The sequence below is a fragment of the Amblyraja radiata genome, chromosome 28 (genome assembly GCF_010909765.2).
Source record: "Amblyraja radiata isolate CabotCenter1 chromosome 28, sAmbRad1.1.pri, whole genome shotgun sequence".
Taxonomy (NCBI): domain Eukaryota; kingdom Metazoa; phylum Chordata; class Chondrichthyes; order Rajiformes; family Rajidae; genus Amblyraja; species Amblyraja radiata.
The window spans coordinates 10,609,853-10,633,747 of NC_045983.1; the positions used below are offsets into that span (position 1 = coordinate 10,609,853).

At 44.0% G+C, this 23,895-nt stretch overlaps 1 protein-coding gene across 2 annotated transcripts in view; it reads right to left on the reverse strand.

Moving 5' to 3' along the window:
• Positions 1–2,218: 2,218 nt before the first annotated feature.
• Positions 2,219–23,895, reverse strand: part of ppm1e (protein phosphatase, Mg2+/Mn2+ dependent 1E) — a 91,667-nt gene continuing 69,990 nt past the window's right edge. For both annotated transcript variants that reach the window (XM_033045761.1, XM_033045762.1), the window contains exons 3-7: positions 14,682–14,881; positions 12,372–12,560; positions 11,229–11,372; positions 7,045–7,138; positions 2,219–5,497 (exon numbers count right to left, since the gene is read on the reverse strand). In XM_033045761.1, coding sequence (XP_032901652.1) covers positions 4,494–5,497; positions 7,045–7,138; positions 11,229–11,372; positions 12,372–12,560; positions 14,682–14,881 — 1,631 coding nt within the window. In that variant the 3' untranslated portion in view covers positions 2,219–4,493. The remainder of the gene's footprint in view (positions 5,498–7,044; positions 7,139–11,228; positions 11,373–12,371; positions 12,561–14,681; positions 14,882–23,895) is intronic.

The following is a 23,895-nucleotide window of genomic DNA, read 5'->3' on the forward strand; positions in this document are numbered from 1 at the left end:
CTGTTTATGCACTAGTTAGGGATACAGTGTGGCAAAAGGCCCTTCAGCCCAATGAGTCTGCGCATGAACACTAGTTCTATCCTACACACCAGGGACAAATTACGTGAGCCAGTTAACCTACAAACCTGCACGTCTTTGGGATGTGGGAGTAAACTGGAACCCCAGAGAAAACTCACACTGTCACGAGGAGAATGTACAAACTCTGTAGCAACAGAGAGTCTCTTTTTCACACAGTTGTGGTTCTCTGGATGCTTTCAAGAGAGAGTTAGATAGAGCTCTTAGGGATAGCAGAGTTAAGGGATATGCAGTGAAGCAGGAATGAGGTACTGATTGTGGATGATCAGCCATGATCACATTGAATGGCCTACTCCTGCACCTTTTGTTTATTATTGCCACCTGTAGTCGGGGTTAAACCTGGGTCTGTGGAGCTGCAAGGCTTTTTTCTTAAAAGCCTTGACCTGTTTTTATTGAGCCACACATCCTCAATAGTTGTGCCAAACAGTTTACACCAACTTGGTATTTTAGTCCAAAGATTTTATATTTGTGGTTATGCAAGTAAATTTTAGTAGAAACTTGAAGAGTAAATCAAGTAAACCAGCGTTTCTCAACCGAGGTTCCACGGAACGCTAGGGTTCCGCAACAGGTAGCTAGGGGTTCCGAGAGGAATAGTGATAAATAGGCTAATCATATGCAAATGCATTTGAGTCATTTTTGTGTTTAATTTCATATTCGAAAATGTTATCATACACGTACGGCATATTCTTGGAAAATTCTTGGGTATTATAATAAAGTCTTCAACCTGTTATATCATTTAAAAATATAATAATAATCGGGAATATATTTAGCGACATTTATACGGCGCCAGTGTGAAACGGCCTTCAGTGGTCAGTGGAGAGGAGCTGCACGTGACGAATTTGTGTATCATCAAGTGACTCACTCGAGTACAGACACATGCACGGTCTCCATCAGTCCTGTCTGTGCTTCCTGGATGCAGGTACAGTCCCTCATTCACCCATGTTATTCAGTAATTTTTATGTAAGAGTTCCCTGAGACACAAGTATTATTTCAAGGGTTCCGCAAGGGTAAAAAGGTTGAGAAACGCTGAAGTAAACCCTGTAATAGGAAGATGTATTTAAGCTGGAAAGATTTAGAGAAGATTTACAAGGATGTTTCCAAGACTCGAGGCAATGGTTGGGCATGCTGAGGCTTCATTCCTTGGAGATCAGGAGGCTTCTTACAGAAGAGTAAAAAAATAATGAGTGGAATAAATAGGGTGAATGTAGTCTTTTTGCCCAGAGTAACTGAAAATAAAACAGGACATGGGTATAAGGACAGTGGTCAGCATGGGGCGTTGGGCCATAGGGCCTGTTTCCGTGCTGCGTGACTCAAGTACCGCAACCTCTTGATCATGACAAACAGGAACTCTACCCTGGGATTTTTGCATTCATTTATTAACGCTGCCATTGGTTATTGGATAATATCCCTTGATGTAAATACAGCTATCAATAATCCAATTGATTGAGCTGTAATTCAAGACTATTCTACCAATTCTTTATTAGAGAATCATTAGAAATGGGCTGTCTCGAGGCATGTAGATCATCGTGATGGTACCAGCATTTAATATGACCTATTAAAATCAGACTAAACTTTCCAGAAGCACAGAAGCTAACCAGCTTTGGTGGCTTCTATAATTAAACAACCTCCAGGAAATTCCTTGGAATCAATTACCACGTGGCAGCAGCAGGAGAGCTCTGGCAAATAAATTATAATAGATTTGTTTTGTTTGTTCTTGGGATATAGGAGGGTGGTCTTTATTGCCCTGAGGTGGTGGTTGACATCTTCAAATTGCTTCCCAAACTTTGGTGACGGTTGAGTCTGAAGAGGGGGCCTGACCCAAAACATCACATATCCATTTTCTCCAGAGATGCTGCCTGACTTGTTGAGTTACTCCAGCATTTTGTGTCTATTGTTGGTATAAACCGGCATCTGCAGTCCCTTGTTATTATAAATGGTGACGATGTTCTTCCAAGACCGTTGGATAAGGTGTTACAAGATTTCTATCCATAAAATTACGGACCATGCACCAATGAAAGAGTAGTTATTATTTGTGTGACTGAAATTTCATGTGACAGTTTTATATTAAAACCAGAGGTAGCACATTGTGGAAAATCCCTCCCCACCAACATTGTAGCCCAGCAAGTAAATAAGGGCTCGTCAAACTGGTCCAGTTCCTTTAATCATTAAAGGCTTGTTAACTTTGTTTCTGATAATACAAAGTGCTCCATCATTTTCAATACACATCACATATTACAGAGAACACAAAATGTACACAGACAAAACAGCATTAAACAGATAATTACAATTATCACCTCTTGAAATTGTTGAGTTATGATTATTTTTATATATATAATTTTTACATTATAATCACCAGAAATACCATTTAAAAATTACAAGATACTCAACATGAAATATTGATAGTGATTGGAACCGAGTTTGTTACTTGAGCAAGCAGCAAAAAATGGACAGAAATTCAAACCAAGTTAAAGACTACTTGCTACAACCAGCTGCATTAATTTAAACACGGCGTTTTACAAAACGAGATTGCTCTAAAGTGTGGAACTAGTACACATGAACTGTACTATCAAGCTGCTATAAGTGTAGTCAGTACCTCCACAGCTACAGGGAAAGCTGCATTTGAAGTAGCACAGTCAAACTGCCACAGGTTCAAATGCAGGTATGCAGTGAAACTGATACAAGTATGATTAGTCCCTGTAGAATGACAAGTACCTGAACAGATATGCAGTTAGAGCAGTACAGTTGAGCTGCTATAGGTGTACAGTCAGTACCTGCAGATACTTCTGTAATCAGACTGCTACAGGTACCAGCACAGGAATACGAACAGGTAGTGTCAGACCATTGTGAGTACCTGTACACGTAAATCATTAGACTGTTGTAAGTATCAATGCTGTAGTGGACTACAGTCAGACCACAAATGCCAGATAGATGCACAGTTAGACATAGCTCAGTTGAATGGCTGGATTACTAAAGGTTACCAATACAGGTGAAATTATATTGTGAGACCTCGCTGCCAGTGCTGGTACATTGATCACAGTTGGGCTGCTACAGAAAGTGGCACATGTTCCATTGCATATGAACAGTGTATTAGCACAGTTAATAATCAGACTGGTACAGGTACCAGTACAGGTATATACTCAGATCAGAACTACTAATGCATCATACATGTTACAGAATTACTTTTAGTTTATTGAGGAGATACATGATAAATTTTAACTATTACAGTGAACTCATTGCTTTCATGGGGTTGCTACTATTGATATTTGGTGTGAATTGACCTGATCAGAAGACTAGTTTATTACTGTATATTAAAGAACAACTATTCAATGTGTAACTATTACAGGATCCTTGAGGGAAAGCTTTTATAGATGTGAGAATAATTAGTTTGAAAATGGATTTGATTAGTTTCAAATGAAATCTACAGCAAGAGACATTTAAATACTTTTCACTATTGAATGCTAACAGCGTCATGATTACTGTACTTCTTTGAGCTCCACAGTTTCAGAAAGATTCACTGCCACACTAACTCACCACTTCACTTCCCCTTTCACAATTGGATCTTTTCCCTCAGGCCAGTTTTTTTGACTGACTACATTTTAGAAGTGAATATCTGAGCAAAGGTCTCTTTGACCTTCCAGTTGTTTCCTGGCGATTGCCCAGTTCTGGGGAGTGGGGGATAGTCACATGAGAGTCACTCGCCAGACCAGCTGGAGATAGTCCATAGTAAAATGAAACTGAACACTAGATTCGGGTGGGAGAAAGATATTAAAGACTGAGTAATGTCTATTGTAGTTATTGCCAGACCAATAATCCACAGTAATAGTTCTAATCGCATCTTGGGCAATTTGAGAATTTGCAATCATTTCATAGGAAATAAATGTGTGAAGGTGACCATTGCTGCCACAAAAAACTATTTTATTGTTTCCTTTAAGGAATAAAACATGTCAAATGACCTAAATGTGACTCCAGTCCAACACCAATGAGGCTGGTTCTCAGCTGTCCACTGAGGTGGCCCAGCATGTGGTATCTGACCAACAGGTCAAATTGTGGCTTACAAATGGTCAGCATGGCTAGGGTTGATCCCCATCCAAGAGTGCAAAGGGAACCTCTTGCCTGATGTGAATGAGGACTCTACATAAATATCCTCTACTTCACATTCTGACCCAGGTCTGCTCATACCCCTGGTCAATATCAGTGAGGTGTCCTCAGTCACAAAAGGCACCATGGTGAAGCCAGCTCTGTTTTGGGGGGAAAACAGATTAGACTCTCATATGGGTGATGTGGCTAAATTACTCTTAGGCTGGAATATAAAACAGCGTGCTGACTATTCATTTGAAATGTAAGTAATCTAGTGGAAAAAAAGCCTGGGAAAGGGGGCAGGGGTGTTGGTCTAGTAATGGTGGAACTACATTAATTATTTACTGTTGCAGTAGACAGACGCCACGTAAACTAGTTGCCAACTGCTGGTGCCAGCTGACGCCAGACCAGCCCAAGTGACATATACTGCCCACTTTTTTCTGCCGTGATTCCAAGTGAGTTGCCCCCCTGTGATTCCGACTGCTTGGCCCGGCGCTGGTTTTGCTGCTGTGTCTCTGTGTGAGGAGGGATGCGCCGTGCTGTGGCGGTGGGGTTGATTGTTGTCCTTGCGGATTCACTGCGCAGGAGACTCTGTGGACCGCGGTGGGATTATCCTGGGCGGCGGGACAGAGGGGAGCCGGCCTCTCTGCCCTGCTGCTCCAGCTTTTGCTCTGGCCGGCCAGCGAAGGTTTCCAAGGCTGGACCTTGTCCAGCTCAAAATCCCCTCGTTCCTGCAAGGTTGAGAACGGCAGTTCCACGCTGGGCGGATCAGCCCTCTTCGGTCTGCATTGTGGCGGAGGGGAGTCCTTGGCACTGGCCGCCAGCGCTTGATGACCCTGCGAACCTTGGTCGCAAAGGTGGATGACCCGAGGGCCTAAAGTCAGACTAGTTCTGTCGGTGAGCGAATCCTCGCGAGTATCTTGGGCGAGCTCTGAGCCAGTCCCATAGTGAGGCTGGGTCCGAGGTCCTTGGAAGTCACCTTCATTCTCTATATCGCCCCTGCCATCGCCCTGTGCCCCGTCAAAAGAGTTGCCTGACCACTTTGAGTCTCCGTTGGCCTCCTCCTCTTCCAGCGGCGCGTTCAGGTCCCGCAGGAAGACCACGATGACGGTGATGTTGTCGCTGGAACCAGCGTCTCGTGCGGATGCCACCAACTTGTGCGCCACCATGCTACTATCACCGTTGTTCTCCTTAAGGTGGTCGGCCACCACCTTGACTGCTTCCTCCGGTTCCATGGTATCGTAGAAGCCGTCACAGGCGAGGATGAGATAGTCCTCGGTCCCGTCCAGCATGAGCGTGTCACTGTCTGCTTCACCGCAGATGTATGGTTTGTGTTCAGCATCCCCTGAAGCAATCAAAGAGTGGTGGGTTAGTGAAAGCAGAGATCGTGGGAACAACCTGCATTACTGTCCCATTAATATCAGCAACAAGAGGGTCAGAAACAACCACACAGCACAGCATCCGTCCGACTGAGACAGATAAGGGCCAGGCATTATAGAGAACACCTTTCATTACTGCACACCATCCCAAAGCACTTCAAAGAACATTCCTGACATGTTAATTGTAGGAAAGACAATGCCAATTTGAGAGCAACAAGTTTCCACAATGAACAGATAATCTATTGCTTTTGGCAAACATTCAGAGATAAAGCTGGGCAGAGCTCTTGTGCTGGTGCTCTTATGCCTTTTACATACACTTGAACATGCAGACAACGGCGTGGTGCAATGTCTCACCTTAAAGCCTTCTTTCAGTACTGGAGTGTTAGCCTGGACTGTTGGCTCAAGTCTCTGGACTTGGAATGAGTAATCTCAGAAGACCAAAGCTGCCAATATAGTAATGCACAAGCTCTACAAAACCAACCATGATTACAAGTGATGCTTGCTCTCCCACTGTTTCTATAGTTAGTTAGGGGAGGGAGGTCACCACTGAAAATACTGGTGGAGAAATCTGCCTTGAATCGTTATCAATATTAGGAGGACATATTAGTGGTAGTGATTGGTGCCCAGAAATTAATGTCTATTTGGGAGTCCTATTGTTTTCAACCACTTAATTGGTATGTCGCCTGCATTCCAATGATTGCATGTATGTCCTGGTTAAAACCATAAACTTGGAAATTACAATAAATTTGGATCAGAGTCATACAGCATGGAAACAGGCCCTTTGGCTCAACATGTCCACACTTGTCAAGGTGCCCTTACTAAGCCCATTTTCCTGCGTTTGGCCCATATCCTTCTGAACATTTCCCATCCATGTACCTGTCTAAGTGGCTTTTAAATGTTGTTATAGTACCTGCCTCAACTACCTCCTCTGGCAGCTCGTTCTATATACCCGCCACCCTCGAACCAACAGGAAGCTTGGATAATCCACAGTATCCATTCACCAGGTCACATTCAGAGTGATTGGCACAGTTCTTGTCTCTGTCAAAAATGTTGGAGATAGTGAAGAAAAGATTAAAATCGGGACTGACTGACAAAGATGAGGAGTCACCTGGTTTAAGATCCTGAAGCAATTTGATTGGGTTGGGCATGGAGAAGATATCTCCACGTGGCTGAGCTCAGGACATGGGAATCAATAAAAAATGTAATGCATAATTCAGGTGTAATTTTCCATCCAGAGAGTGGTGAAAAGGTGGAACTTGCTCCTATATGTGGTGGTTGAGGCAAATAGAAGAGATCACTTGAAAGGGGGAACGAGATGGAAAGGAATTAGGAAAATATGTTGATGGTGTGAAAGGGAGTGGGAAGCTTATCCTATATAGCATAGATCAGTTGAACAAAATGGCCTGCACATTCTTAGCAGCAGGAGATTCTGCGTATCTCTGGGTGTCGCTATGAAGTGTGGGTGGACAACAGGAAATGCTGAAAATCAGTTTCCAAATTTAAAAAACCTCACCGATCGCTCTGGAGACGGAAAGGCTTCCATTAACTCTCCAGGCCCCGAACCAGACCACGCAGCCTCCGAGTGCCTCGATCCTCTGCTTTTCATCCTGAAGGAACAAAAAAAAGGAAGAGTTGGAAAACTGTTGCGACACTGTTACAAGACCTTGAAGTTGGCGATATAGGGGGATGAGTGGGAGCAGAGATGGAAGTGATCCAATTGCTTGGTTCACCCAAGAATCAGTGTCGCAGATAAAAAATAGTAATGAGATTCTGCTGTGAGAGGTTGAGGAGCACGTCCAAATAGTGCAGAGGATCACAGTGAATAATTTCTGGATTGTTACAGTACCAAAGTGGCGCAGCAGGATCTAACTAGATGAGTGCAGTGGATGGTAGGGTATTGATTCAGGGGAAAGATCTACACTGAATTTGGCACATGGTGGTGCAGCTAGTAGAGCTGCTGCCTCACTGCGACAGAGACCCGAGTTCGAACCTCAGCTCAGGTGCTGCCTACGTAACATAGAAACATAGAAAATAGGTGCAGGAGTAGGCCATTCGGCCCTTCGAGCCTGCACCGCCATTTGATATGATCATGGCTGATCATCCAACTCAGTATCCCATCCCTGCCTTCTCTCCATACCCCCTGATCCCTTTAGCCACAAGGGCCACATCTAACTCCCTCTTAAATATAGCCAATGAACTGGCCTCAACTACCTTCTGTGGCAGAGAATTCCACAGATTCACCACTCTCTGTGTAAAAAATGATTTCCTCATCTCGGTCCTAAAAGTCTTCCCTCTTATCCTTAAACTGTGACCCCTAGTTCTGGACTTCCCCAACATCGGGAATAATCTTCCTGCATCTAGCCTGTCCAATCCCTTAAGAATTTTGTAAGTTTCTATAAGATCCCCCCTCAGTCTTCTGAATTCCAACGTGTACAAGCTGAGTCTATCCAGTCTTTCCTCATATGAAAGTCCTGCCATCGCAGGAATCAGTCTGGTGAACCTTCTCTGTACTCCCTCTATGGCAAGAATGTCTTTCCTCAGATTAGGAGACCAAAACTGTACGCAATACTCCAGGTGTGGTCTCACCAAGACCCTGTACAACTGCAGTAGAACCTCCCTGCTCTTATACTCAAATCCTTTTGCTATGAATGCTAACATACCATTTGCTTTCTTCACTGCCTGCTGCACCTGCATTCCTACTTTCAATGACTGGTGACACCCAGGTCTCGTTGCATCTCCCCTTTTCCTAATCGGCCACCAGTTTCGGCCATGTAGAGTTTGCATGTTCTCCCTGTAACTGTGTGGGAGTCCTTTGGTTTCTTCCCATATCCCATAGACATGCTGGTTTGTAGGTGAATTGGCCTCTGTAAAGTACCCCTAGTGTGCTGGGAGTGGATGAGAAAGTAGAATAATGTAGAACTAGGGCCTGTTTCTATGCTGTATTTCTAAACTAAATTCAGACCTGTGTCTTGGATAACTGAATGAATAGTGTGGTGGATTGGGTTTGATCCGATTTTAGGAAAGAGTAACCTCAGATTCAATGTTTCAATGTTATAAAGCAGGGAAGTGACCTGGGTAGAAGTAATAGTCAATCAGGATGTGACAGAAAACTTACCAAAAGTCCTGGGCATAATGACTGGTGACATCAGGGAAATGAGTCAAAGCTAAAGTCATGATAACTGTATGCACAAAACATTCACAGCTAAGCAAGAATTTGGAGTCATAGTTGCACAATGATTAATGGTGTGAATTAAAAAGGTTAAGAAAGATGGCTTTTAGAAGAAAAGACACCAAGTAACTCAGCGGGTCAGGCAGCATCACATGCTGAGTTACACTGGTAATTTGTGTATTTTTTTGTAAATTAGCATCTGCAGTTCCTTCTTTCTATACTTGGCTTTTAGAAGAGTTCGGCAGATTGGGAGGATATTCCTGGGCATAAAGCAGGATAAAGAAAGTAGAGAGAAGCACTTAGCCTGGAAAAATCAAGGTGCAGAAGCAGTCTCCTAATTCTTGAGTTGAGTATAAATCGGACAACTACAGTAGAGGTACATGGAACATGGGTAATACAATCATCCAGGACAAAGCAAATTGCAGTATTGCTGTGGAGAATGATTTAATGGAATATATTCAAAATAGTTTTCCAGTTCAGTATGTGGAGGAACCATACAGACAACAGGTTTAATATTGTGCCATGAAACAGTTATTTAATAACCTTACAGTAAAATAGCTTCTGGGTAAGAGTCATCATATGAGCTTTATAAAGAAGTTGAAAGGGAATTGAAATAATTTTGAAACTGGGAACTTTAATCTGAACCTACCAAATAAGCAATGTTATTATGAGGACAGAATGAACTAAGATGGACTGGGAAACCTGATTCAATGATGGCACACATTGAATTAAATTATTAACAACTTTTAACAAACACAAATTAAACAAAGACAAAAACAAAGGTCTTACTGGGACTAACAAGAGAAGTTAAAGTTATATTCAAGAAAGAAGCCGATAATGTTGAAAAATGAACAGGAAACCTAGAATCTGCAAGGACTTTGAAAAGGTTGGCAAGAAATTGATGGTGGGAGAATAAAGAAAAAAATGAATAAATTAGAAACCAACATCAAAACAAATTATTAAAGATTGCAAAGTATGTAAAAAGGCAAAGTTATTATTTATTACTAATAAAATTGAATACAGAAATAGAGAGATTATGTTTCAGTTAGAAAGGGATCACTATGAGTACTATGTATAATATCATTCTTAATGTTTATGTGTTCAAAGCTCAGAGAAGCTCACTAGACTAATAATAGGAATGGATGGATTATCTTACAGAGAAAGGATGGGTATGCTAGGCTTGTCATAGAGTCATGGAGTGATACAGCGTGGAAACAGACCCTTCAGCCTAACTTGTGCAGACTGACCAGCGTCCCAGCTACACTAGTCCCACCTGCCCTCATTTGGTCCATATCCCTCCAAATCTGTCCCATCCATGTACCTGTCTAACTGTTCTTAAACATTGGGATAGTACCAGCCGCTCCTCTGGCAGCTTGTTCCCACCAACCACCCTTTGTGTGAACCTTTTGTATCTGTATGGATTTTAGCAGAATGGGAAGTCACATGATTAAGACAAATAAGACCTTAATTTCTTAACAAGTCTGGCATCATCCATGGAGTGAAATGGAGAGACAATATTTCAGGCCAGTACCCTTCCTCAGATTGAAGAAAGGTCCTGACCTGAAACGCAATCTATTCATCTTCCTCCACAGACGCTGCCTGGCCTACTCAGCTCCTGCAACAATTTTTTTTCCTGCTCAATATACCAGTATCTGCAGTATCATTGAAGATTCTCTTGACAGGATGAATACATAGATAATAATCTCTTTTACAGGAAAAATCTAGAACAAAAGGCCACTATTTTAAAAACAAGAGTTGTCCATGTATGACAGAGTTGGGGTGAATTATTTTTCTCTCAAGTGGATCGCAATCCTTTGGAACGCTTCCTTAAAAGGCAGTGGAAGTTGAGTATTTGATTTTCTTTAAGGCAAACTTAAGATTCTTGAAAAGCAGCAGATAAAACGGTAACATGGAAATGTTGAGCTTACAATCAGATCAGCGATGTACTTATTAAATGAGGTATCAAGTGGCCTAATCTTCCTCCTTGTTCTTAATTGTGTTTGTAAGCTTGAGCACCCTTACGGCAAGTGACAAGGATGTTTATTTAAGTACAGTTATTCCTCTGGATCTGATTACATGTATCCTAGAAGTTTAAAAATAGATGGTTACAAAGCTAATACATGTTGGTCTTGGTCTTTTCTAGTGAGAGTGCAGAAGAGAAAAAAAACAAGGGCTGAAAATTTATGGCTAGGAAAGGTTGGATAGGTTGAGCTAGACACAAAAAACTGGTGTAACTCAGCAGACCAGGCAGCATCTCTGGAGAAAAAGAATAGGTGATGTTTCGGGTTGAAACCCGTCTTCAGACTTGATAGGTTAAGTCTGTTTTCTTTAGGACAGAGAAGATTGAGGGACAATGTATAAAATTATGATTGACCTAAGGGAAAGCAGGATATATTTCCCTTAGCAGAAGAGTTGTGAGGGAGAGTCTGAGGCAATTTCCAGTCCATAAAGCCATGTACAATCCCCATCATCAAAAGTGCACATTTGTGTCAAGAAAATTCGACATGCTGTCACTGTGCCCCAATTACCTCTCGATCAGGTTTGTGTGGTTTCATCAGTTCCACGACCTGGCCTCTTCGGACCAGCATTACCTGGGAGTCCCCAAGCCAGGCTATGTGCAGCATGTTGCCCCGCAAAAAGGTCACCACTCCAGTTGAGCCACATCGCATGTTCTGAGGGAATCCGAATGAAACTATAGGTTATCATCAAGGTTATCAACATTTCCGTACACCCGCTTGACCCCTCCCTGCTCAGAGCTTCCTGACCAGGACATGTGAGATTCTCCACAAATTTATCCTAGTCTGATTCATCAGGTGGAGGAGGATCACTTTACAATTTAGGCTGTCTGCCCTTCACCCCTTCACATCATACTCAAATATCCTGTTGTACTGCATGGAGTGTGATGCTGCATAGCACAGGTGGTGATCACTGTGATGGTTCTTTGGTGGACATTTCCTGAAATCTCTTCCCCATTTTTGGTGGTATCATAGAGGTAGGTGGAAGAATTAGAGAAATTGGGGATACATTTGTGACCCCCTTACTCGCCACTCACAATTATAAACATTTCTCACTTTCTGCTTGCAGCTGCTTATGCGCTGGTGAGTGAGTGGCTGGAGGTATCATCGGGAACTCAAGGGGAGAGCAGAGGTTGGCATTAGTCTGTGCAGGATTAAATCAAGAGTGGTCAATAGGTAATAACTGGCACAAGAGTCAGAAAAGATGAGGCGCATTTCTCAACAAAGAGGGGTGGCAAGGTATGTAAGGTGCCCAAATAGGTAAACAAAATCTGACTCCATTGGTTCCATCTTTTAAGTGTTTTTTGGACATTTAACTTGATTAGGTTAAAAACAGGATGGTGGGAGATTGGATAGCCTTCCCAAAGAGATAGTAAAGGCCAAATAACTTATTTGGCCCAGCAGAGTTGCTCAGAATCACTTGGTGGTAAACACTGTACTCAGATTACATTGGCAGCCCATTTCATTGTCTAATTGCACCAATCCATCACATGCATGGCAACATCTTCTAGTTACCACCTCACTCAGTGAGATGTTGATTCAGGCAGAACAGTGGTAACAAATGGCCTTCCATGTGGGACAGAAATCATATCCAAGTGAGAGACAGCCCTCTTGGGCACATTCAGTGCGAGGTTTCTTCAGATGTTGATCACAAACCTCTCTGGCAGCCTTCTGGACAAATCGTTCGTCCGTGAGACGAAAGGCACGACACAAGGCCTCAGCAGGGTCATGCTGGAAGATTTCCTGACGGGCCAGGTTCACATGAAGGTGGATGGAGGCATAAATTGCAGCGTCCACCCCTCCATGTCCATCAAACACAGCAAAAAATGATTGTTCTTCCTGGTCCTGTTGGGAGAAAAAGTTACAGATAGGCAGAGAAACAAAGATGATGTTGACATAGAACAATACAGCACAGGAACTGGCCCTTTGACCCACAATGTCTGTGTCGTCAATGATGCCTAGTTAAACTAATCTCCTTTGCCTGCTTGTGATCCATATCCCTCCATTCACTGCATATCCATCTGCCTAACTAAATGCCTCCAAAAAACCACTCTAGCTACTTGTGTTACCACTTTCAGGGAGCTATGGATTTGGATCTCAAGATCCCTCCATACATCAATGTTGTTAAGGATCTTGCCATTAACTCTATACTTTCCCCTTACATATGACCTCCCAAAGTGCAACACCTCGCTGCATTACTAAAGTAATTTGTAGCTAAGAGTTCCTGAGGAGTAGCCAGCCTGCTTTGTAAATGGGGAACACTTTGGATCGCATTCAATCCACAAACAACAAAGGAATAATGGGCATCAGAGGTACATTACATGCATACAATTTTCCTATATAAATTTCTTCTCCAAAAGCAGACTCATTTGAATTCCTGCTTCCAATGATCACTATTTTCTCTTCCTCATCCCCTCACCACTCTCATACCTTCTTTTAATTTGCCATTTATTGGTCATCTGCCTCTTATTGTCTTTTCTCCTCCCCCCCCCCCACCATTTCTACTCAGCTTTAATTTTCTTATTTCCCCCTTTCTTGTCCTCTCACTGACTTGCTGCCTCACTTCCACTCAATTATACTTAAGCCTCCCCACCAACTTCCATGCCTAATTTTCTTACACCCTTCTTCTTAGCCTTTGTCAATCTGTTTCCCACCATCTTTCCAATCCCAACCTTGCCTTCATCTCTCATTTACTTTCATTTTTGCCTTATCCTCCCTCAACAAATGCTAACTATTCAGATACAGAAAGACAAGGCAGCTGTTTAATTAAATAATTGTATATGACAGCTTTTACAGCCACATCTTTCTAAGCAACACCAGATTCATTGCCTATTCGCAGGACACACTCTGATTTGAAGTGTTGCCTAGACTCAAATGGCAGCTCATCTTGATGAAGGATGTGTCAATTGAGGATCAGTTGTGGCCTTCAGCCTTAAATCCTAAGTTAACCTCCCAGTAGCAGATTGAGGGAGTGCAACATTCGTGGAAATGCCATCTTTCCCATGAAATGCTAAACAAGGTCCTGTTTGTCTACCCTGATGGGTAGAAGTGATCTAATGAAGCTTTTGAAATAATTCAAGGGAGTGTTCTCTTGTGTCCTGGCCAACACCATTCTTTCAAAAGTTAAAACCAGATGATATGGTTATCATTTCACTTATTGGCAGCTTTCTGCGTACAAATGGCTGCTGCATTTCCTACATTACAGCAATGACTACTCAGCTGCTGTAAAATGCATTGGGACTTCTTGAGTTGGTGAAACACTGCTGAAATGCAAGTGTCTTTAAATCACTGCTGCATTAATTCATTTTTTTCTGAGATTGTGCCCTGTGGACTCTGCTCGTGGGTACAGAGAGATTCTCTCTCTTTGGGTTTCTAGTAGTATGTCTGGAAAAGGTTTTTACAAATGTATTTAAAATTGAACCAAGAAAGCAAGTGCAGGAGGTGAAAGTATGCATCAGGTAAAGCCGGACCAAGTCACATGGACAAGAAAGTCCCATTTCAATCCTTGGCCTGATAGTCAATGATTTCAGCTTCCAGCTGTTGGATGGGACTTAAACCTGATGCACTCTGCAATCAGATTTCTCACTACTCCGCCTAGCATAGGATGAATGGGAGACAGGTCCATGGGTACTTGTGGCCTTGGTGCAAGACCCCAGAGTATCACCTTGGCTTCGACAGAGGTGTTAGAGTAAGAGAATAAAATACATTGAAATGTGTTCAACAAATCTTAAGGGGAGAAAGAGATACCAAGAGATCTCCTCATAAACCCATCAGATAGAAATAAACTATCTTTTAAAGAATAGATGAATGGAAATTTAAGAAATTTCAAGCAACTAATAAAATGGATGGTTGATGTTTGTAGTTTCTAAGGAGCCCGGAGGAGTCAATTGAAGTTTAAAAGGCCAACAATGTAGGGATAGGCTAAGAAAAGTTCATATCATGTTATGTCAGCCTATATCTACCTACCTCTAGATTAAAGAGAGTATTGAAATCAGGCAGGCAAACATGTTTATCCTCCATTTTCCTGCGCATGTTTTTGATGGCATGAATTGATGTTTCGAAATAGGGATGTGATCTTCTTGTTAAAGGCAAGTCCTTCACCCAGCTGCAGCAGACCATGTGGAGCTTGATGAACACCATTCGGGCTAGCTTCGTTGAGTCAAACTCTGGAAAAGCATAAGGGTTAAACCATTCAACTCTCTGTCAAGTCAGCAATGTGCACAATCCACGAGCAAATAAATATATTTTTTAAATTGTGGAAGATTTAACGGGAAGTCAGTGCCAGACAATTGCGATGCCAGGCCAGCTGCGGTTACACTACAGCTATCAAGAGGTGAATGTTACAGCCTGACTTCACTGGCCGGATGACACACTTCTTCACACAAAAGCTTTTCAAGGGCAGAAAAAGGGAGCATAAAACTGACAGTTCTGCAAATAAAAACCAGGAAAATAACCTGACCTGCAGTAGTTAAGTGGGCAGAACACTTGCCTCCAAGTCATTTTGGATTCTAACCCACTCAAGGGACTTACGCCCCAAAAAAGTGGTGAGGGGCCGTGCTGTTTCGCCATAGGTGCTGCCTCACATGTGAGGCTTTAAACTGAGACCTGTCAAACATCACAGGATGTTGGTTTGGCAAAATACCCTGAAGAATAGGGGAGTTATCCTTTTGTCACATCTAGTCGTTATCCCTCAAACAATGTGACAGAAACAGATTGCCTGGCTTATATCATATTGTTCCTTGTGGCAGCTTATGTTGTGTAAACTGACTTCTACATTCCATCCATTGTAATATTGACTACATTTCAAATAAACACTTCAACACACTCTGGGGCATCCTGAGGTCATGAAATGCAAGTCGAGTGTATTTGCCACCCTCCCCCACCAGGCATATAATATTTCCACACCACATTAATAATTACTGACAGGCCATGGGGAACAGATGGAACAGATCTCTTGGTCTAACCCGGCCTGCAGTACAGAGTATTATTCATCAATCATTCACAGAGGGACCTGACAACAGGCCGCTGAGTCAGCCTACAGCACGCAGCGATTGTGCAGAACCTTATCTCTTCACCCTTGTCAGCAGGTTGAGTTGTATCAGTGACTGAGTATGAAGATATCATCTATCTCTGATAGCAAAGTTACTCAAAGTCCCAATTGCTTTTATTCAAGTCCAACATTTTAGTGTGTTAGAGCACCCAAATCTCCAACTCTCCTCTGGACTCAACCCATCACATGGACACTGTCCCTCGCATCTCCACATCAGACCTATGAGAACAGATCAATGTTTGTATGGGGATTTTGTGTTCAAATTCTGGTCCAGCTAATGTATGTGGAAATGTGGATTAAATCTTTTGGTTAACCTATAGGCCCTTCACAAAAATTGTTAATATTTTTACAATAATGTATTAATATATACCATTGTTTTATAATCCAGAATAAATAGCTGAAATATATATATATATAGAATAGTACAGCACAGGAACAGGCTCTTCGGACCACAATGTCTGGACCAAACATAATACCAAGTTAAACTAATCTCTGCCTACACATGATCCATATTCCTCCACTCTCCACATATCAATGTACCTATCCAGAAGCCTTTTATATGGCCCAGGTTCTGTAGTATTCAAATCCTTTGTGTCCAAAATAGCATTGGTCCATGTCTCTGGATTGTTGATCTATTGACCCAGCCACTACTGAAGCCTGATTGGGGAACTGGAGCCCAATCTGGCTGCTAACTATCGCCCAGGTTTGCTTTCATACAGTCATGGTGCTGAATGGACAGCTCCTCCTTGAGCTCGCACTGACCAAAGATCTTGGACCTGAAAGTTTAATGGAAGTTTCTCTTCCCACAGCGGCAGCCTGACCTGCTGGGTATTTCCAATATCTACTGTAGATTTCTAACATCTGCATTAAAACAAATATTTGCACCTGGCTGTCTGCCTGAAAGGAAATCCTATGCATCTGGATGATAACATGAACTTCATCGAGGTCTGCAATATTCCTCACTGTTGGGCAATTATGAAAATGTTTTATTGATTTGATTGAAATACACAGCCTGGAAACAACCCCTTCGGCCCACCAAGTCCGTGCCGACCATCGATCACCCCGTTCTCAGTTCGACATGATTATCCCACTTTCGCCTCCACTCCCCATACACTTGGGGCAATTTACAGAAGCCAATTATCCTACAACCAGCACATCTTTGGGACGTGGGAGGAAACAGGAGCACCCTGAGAAAACCCACGTCGTCACAGGGAGAATGTGTAAACTCCACACGCACAGCACCCGGGGTCTCTGGCGCTGTAAGGCAGCAACTCTGCCAACTGCGCCGCTGTGAAGCCCGAACTATGTGATGGGCATCCCACCATCGCCTTAAAACGGTAACGGGGAGTAAGGCCGCCCAGACTCTCTCACCCCAATGGACTGGCGGACGAGGCCGAACATTCTTGAAGGGAGGACCCCCCACCCCCACCGGCGTCGCGTCGCGTCAACACCGGGCCTCGCGCTCATGTCAGGCAGCAGCGCATGGCGTGCGGGAGCGCGTCACGTGGACAATCATGGTGTAGAAGTAGAATTAGGCCATTCGGCCCATCAAATCTACTCCGCTATTCAATCATGCCTGATCTATTCTCTCCCTCCTAACCCCATTCTCCTGCCTTCTCCACACCTGTACTAATCAATATATATTTTAAATTAATTAAATTAGAAACACAAATTGGTCAATTCCCATTCATTCAGAAATAAGGGTCAGCTACGCGGTGACCTATCCAGTCACGTGCGATGTGCCGGCTGTCACGAGGGCAGGAGACGCGAGACATTGCCAGGGCGACGATCACGTGGGGCGCATCGAGCGTCGCGTGGGCAGGTGCCCACCCAGCCCGTGGTACCCGCCGTCTGATCCCTCAACTGTCACGTGGGGGTCTCGAGGACCCACGTGCACCACGTGGACTGTCACCTGGTTGTCGTCACGGAGTGTGCCCGCGCTCCGTGCTCGCCCCCTCCCTCCCCACAATGATGAACCAAAGATGGGGGACAGTCGCTCTGGGCGGTAAGTGGAACTGGTTATTGGGGAGGGCCTTGGGTGCTGAAGCCGGGGACTCGGTCTGCTCGTTGGATGAAGTCACAGCTAGTGGCGGCCACGGGAACACAGCATGTGTCGTTGCCGTTGTCTCTTTCCGAGGCTGTCACCCCACTAGGCCTCCCATCCCAAACTTGTCCATTTTAATGAAGTCGGACGGTCGGGAGAATGCGGTAGCGATAGGTTTTTAACGCACATCTTTGGCCGTGGAAACAGTTTATGTATACTCGGCCTGACAACCGTGTGGAGTCTTTGTTTTTATTTCATCATCCGAAGGTACAGAAGGGTAATACTCCAACAGTTACTCCAACAATGTAATGAGGCAAGGAGGTGTCTGACCGTAAATTCACCCTTGAGATTGTTCTCAGCTCTCTGACCTGCTTCGATCACTCGTTCCCCTTCCCACCTGAGCCTAAGTTTTTGTTGGGCAGATGCAACTTTTTTTTAAAGTGCATTAATAGCAATGTCTCCAGAAACTAAATGGATTTACAGGTCTGGGTGAAAAAGCACAAGATGCATCAAGCACTCAACCATCACGTCTAACTAACACGTGCTAACTAACTAGCCAGTCATTTTTCTTTGCCGGAATTAGGACATGGTCTCGTCGTCACTGTTAATAAAATGACCTCCAAATGGAAAATCCATTTTTATATGGAACATTTTCTTCTGATTTTTATTTAGCATGGTGTTTATTATTCAGTATTGTACAGAATCAGGCCATTTAACCCAAACTGGTCTTTGCAGGTGTTCATGACGTGCATAATCTTCCTCCTCGATCTTCTTCTGTCACTACCCACTGACTATTATTTTGTTTTTCAATTCTCCCTGGGGTTTATCCACCTTAAAATATCTCTCTGCTATTCACCTTACCACTGTCTGGGTTTCTCTTGAATTCGCTGGGACTGTCTTGCATTTCTTGAAATCATTTTGGACCTGCCTCTCCCCCAAATGGAACATCTATTTGCTTTCAGGTCTCTAGATTTCTTGTGGGAGCAAGCTGTTTTCCTCAGTAAGCTGATTAGTGAAATCCTCTGCCATTTCCGCCACCTCCAACGTGACCCCACCACTCGCCACATCTTCCCATCTCCCCCCATGTCTGCCTTCCGCAAAGACCGCTCCCTCCGCAACTCCCTCGTCAATTCTTCCCTTCCCTCCCGCACCACCCCCTCCCCGGGCACTTTTCGTTGCAACCGCAAGAAATGCAACACCTGTCCCTTCACCTCCCCCCTCGACTCCATTCAAGGTCCCAAGCAGTCGTTCCAGGTGCGACAAAGGTTCACCTGTATCTCCTCCAACCTCGTCTACTGCATCCGCTGCTCTAGATGTCAGCTGATTTACATCGGTGAGACCAAGCGTAGGTTGGGCGATCGTTTCGCCGAACACCTCCGCTCAGTCCGCAATAACCTACCTGACCTCCCGGTGGCTCAGCACTTCAACTCCCCCTCCCATTCCCAATCCGACCTCTCTGTCCTGGGTCTCCTCCATTGCCAGAGTGAGCAACAGCGGAAATTGGAGGAACAGCACCTCATATTCCGTCTGGGGACCTTGCGTCCTTATGGCATTAACATTGAATTCTCCCAATTTGGCTAGCCCTTGCTGTCTCCTCCCCTTCCTTAACCCTCTAGCGGTCTCCTCCCACCCTCCCATCCGCCCGCCCTCGGGCGCCTCCTCCTCCTCCCCTTTTCCTTCTTTCTTTCCCCCCCCCCCCATCAGTCTGAAGAAGGGTTTCGGCCCGAAACGTCGCCTATTTCCTTCGCTCCATAGATGCTGCTGCACCCGCTGAGTTTCCCCAGCAATTTTGTGTACCTTCGATATTCCAGCATCTGCAGTTCCCTTTTGAACAGTGAAATTAGCACTGTGGCTTTGATGCCAATCTTCCTACTCTCCAGCGTGGAAGCCCAGGTGAAGATTGCTTTTTACAATTGGCAATGGAACTATTTTCCCAGTGCTTGGGCTCCTGTTCCTAACTGGAAAGAATGTGTATTTTCATCTGAATCAAACACCTGATGCCAGCAATTATGAAATAGGCAGAATTGCACAGGACATGACTCACTTTCACTTGACTAACCATTCAAAGCCCACAACATAGAACAAAACAAGATCACAAAACATAGACCAAGATAGGAATAAATCCCCAGCATCAGTCAAATAAATGGATTCTGCAATGGATTACTGAGATACTATAAATTATGACAGAATAATTGTGTATACAAAAACCCACAGATGCTGGAGTCTGGAAGGAAAAACAAACTGCTGGAGGAACAGCAGGTCAGACATCATCAACAGAGCAAAATGGTAAATTGCCATATTGAGACCCTTCCTCTGTACTGAAATAATATCATGGAGGTAGCTAGTATAAAGAGGTGAGGGGTTGGGCCAAGGACTCGTACACTCTTGGTGAGGAGGGGTGGATTGGTGGATGGGAATCAGGTGGGAGAGAGAGGGGTGGAGATAACAACCGAGTTGGCACATGATAGGTGGAGGTAGCAAGGAGCTACAGTTAATGGAATCTGATGGGACAGGAAAGTTGAGCATTGGATCAACTGAGGAGGTAAGGTGAGCAAATGGAAGCATGGCAGAGGTAAGGGAACTGATGAGAGGAATGATTAGGAGATGGGCGAAGAAGAAGCTGGTTCGAGGGGGTGGGGTATCGTAGGAACGAACAATGTGAGTGGGAGGATCAGGATGGCTAGATTGATTGAAGGAGAGCAGGTTACCTGAAATTAGAGAATTCAATGTTCATGCCATTGGGATCTGGACTACCAGGATCGAATATGATGTGCTGTTTTTCTAGTTTGCGTTTAGCCTCGCCCTGGCTGCGGAGGAGGCTAAGGACAGACAGGTCAGTGTGGCGATGGGGAGGGTAATTCTAATGGCTAGTAATTGTGAGCTCCAGTTGCATTGCAGATGGAGCAAGGTGCTCCGCAAAACGATCACCTAATCTGTACCTGATCTCACCGATGTAGAGGCCACATCGAGAATACCCTATGCAGTAGACTAGACAAGGTGCCTCTGCTTCACCAGGAAGGGCTGTTTGGGTCCCTAGATGTTAGTGAGAGTGGAGATATAGGGACAGGTGTTGCTTCTCCTAGCGTTGCAGCGGAAAGTGCCAGAGCGAAAGGAAAGGGAGAGCGAAGGGTGGGAATGGATGAGCAAACCAGCTTTTGCAAAGGTTAGGGGCGAGTCAAGATGAGAGCGGTACTTGCGTGAAGCAGAAAGGAGTGGGAGGGGAAGATGGGACAGAAAATAGGATCACGTTGCAGCTTGTGAAAATGTCGAATAATGATGTGCTGGATGCAAAGGCTGGTTGGATGGAAGGTGAGGACCAAAGAAACTATATGTCCAAGAAAATTGGGTGCCTAATTTGAATGGAAAAAAGAACCAGGGGCATGTCAATCGAAGGTCATAACCTTGTGAAGAAGGGTCTCGACCTGAAACATCACCCATTCCTTCTCTCCAGAGATGCTGCCCTTCCCACTGAGTTACTCCAGCATTTTGTGATCTACTTTCGATTTAAACCAGCATCTGCAGTTCTTTCCTACACGTCATAACCTATCTATACAGTCAGAATCCTTTATCCCCCAAGGTGGAAATTTCCAACACTAGAGGGCGTAGCTATAATGTGAGAGGGGGAAAGTTTGATGGAAATGTGTGGGGCAAGTTTTTTACAGAGTAGTGGGGGCCTGGTACGCGTTGCCAGAGGTGGTTTTATGGGCAGACACGATTGTGGCATTTAAGAGGCTTTTATATAGGCACATGGAAGTGCAGGGAATAGCAGGATTTGGGTCATGTACAGGCAGATTAGTTTATCGGCATCATGTTCGGGATAAACATTGTGGGCCAAAGAGCCCGTACCTGTGCTGTTCTATGTTCTAAGATGAATGGTTTAGCTTAGGGAGAATCTCAAGTAGCAGAGTGAGGGAGGAGTGCAGGTATTGGTGAGTCTCGGGAAAGGGTTACAATTGCTAAGCACATCACCCCCAAAACTTTGTTGCCTTATAGTGGCTGTATTTTATGCACTGCCATGGTATTATTTGGGTTTGAAACCATAAGTTTGATTTGCAAAGGTATCCGTTTCTAAAGGGGGGGGGGGGGGGAAGCATTTGTGAAAAGTGTATTACAGTAGATCAGAGGTCTCCATTGTCAATGAACTATGCATGTGAGCATTGCCCATCTGTTATGACTTTGCATAGTGGTCTAATCTATGGTTGTGAATTCGAGTCACAATATAATCCAGGCTGACGCTCCCAGGGTGAAACTGAGAATGCCTTACTCATGGTGGGCCGCACAGTCAGGAGGCATCATCTTTTTGACAAGATGATAAACTGAGACCCTGTCTACTCCCTGTGTGAAATAAAGCCTGAAAACATTTCCAAACAAGTTGACTGATTTTGATCTCTCAATCGAATCAAATAGCATGGTATCTTGTAGGGCACAACTAGCTACCCTTTTCTGCAATGACCACTTTAAAAGTTCTTAATTAGCCGCAGATTGCTTTTGGAATTTGAGGGGAGACCTGATAAGAGTGTGTGAAATTATGGGAAACATAGAAAGGGTACAGTCAGGACTCTTTTTCCCCGGGTAGAAGTATCAAGCACTCGAGAGCATAGATTAAAGATGAGAGGGGCAACGTATGGGGATAAGTAAGGCAAGTTTTTTTACATAAGAGTGGTGGTTGCCTGCAAAGCTCTGCCAGGAGAGGTGGCAGTGGCAGATACAATAGTGACACTTAAGAGGCTTTTAGAAAGGCACATGAATATGCAAGGAATGGATGGATATGATATGACAGAAGAGATTAGTTTAATTTTGCATCATGTTTGGCACAGACATTGTGGGCCGAAGGGCTTGTTCCTCTGTGCTGTCCTGTTCTATGACGAACTACAGATGAAAGTCTTCCTTTGCCAAGGTTTGAACCGGTACTATATTTCCTTTGGTCTGAATCACTGGCCATGCATCTCAACTCGCTGAGCTATTCAAGGAACCAGCCAGCTTTATGTATTTCTTCTTTTTAACTGATTCACTGAGAGTCATCAGGGGATCCATAACTGTAGCTTAATAAAGCTCTTCAAAGAAAGCATGAATACATTAATTGGAAACCACCCCAGCTGTGTACTTGGCATGTATTCAACAGTACTCAATCACTACATCACAGCTCAATTAACCCAGTGAGGGAGAGATTAGGCAGAATAACAATTGACTCTATGTGTGAAGGTTTCTGGACCTTAACTTGATCACAGAGGATAAAGCTCTCTCAGAACACTTGGTTATGCTGCTAATAACGGCTGAGTGGTAGGGTGAATCGGTTCCCCACAGGCTGCCCTCAGGACAGTTGTTTGGGGATGAGACCATCATCCATCAAATTCTGGAATGTACATTTACAAAGAAGGTCTGGAAAGAGATGAAGTGATCTCCGTGGAGTTCCATCCCCAACAGCTGTGTTACACAGCACTCGGTGGCTGAGGGCTGTTCCCAGGTATGCGCACTGAAACAGCTGCTACTTGATGATTATTAACTTAGTGCCCTCTAGTTTGTCTGAAACCTTCAGGTCTTCTGCTGCAAGAAGTTGCCCACAACCAAATTGGCACATACCACGGTCCAGAACATTGTGTCAAGAGGTGCAGCTGTCACAACTGTTGTCTTGCTGCCTTAATGTAAATTGAATGATATGGCGTGTACTGAGAATGGTGATATTTGATACTTACCTATTCATAAAACATGCAAATATATATTTATATTTTGAAGTTAAAAACACATGCACTAATTCCTGCTGTAGGTAAATGTAAAGAATGTGACAGCGCCAATGGACAATGGACATGGTGGAGCCAACATGGTGACCCATCAGCTAGAGCCAACAAAATGTTTTTATTTCCTTGCAGTCTGATAATAACTTGCTTCTATCCATGGGTTCTGAGGTGGTTCATGAAGCCATTGTTGGCTCCAAAGACTGACAAATGGTAAAGGCAGTGTTCGATGAAGCAGCTGAGGGGTTAGTGTGGAAAAAGGTGTCCTCCTTTCACCATTCTCACTGGGAATCCACATACTGATAGAGGGACCCATGGTTCTCTGCCATTCTGAATTTCTCAATTTTGAACAGT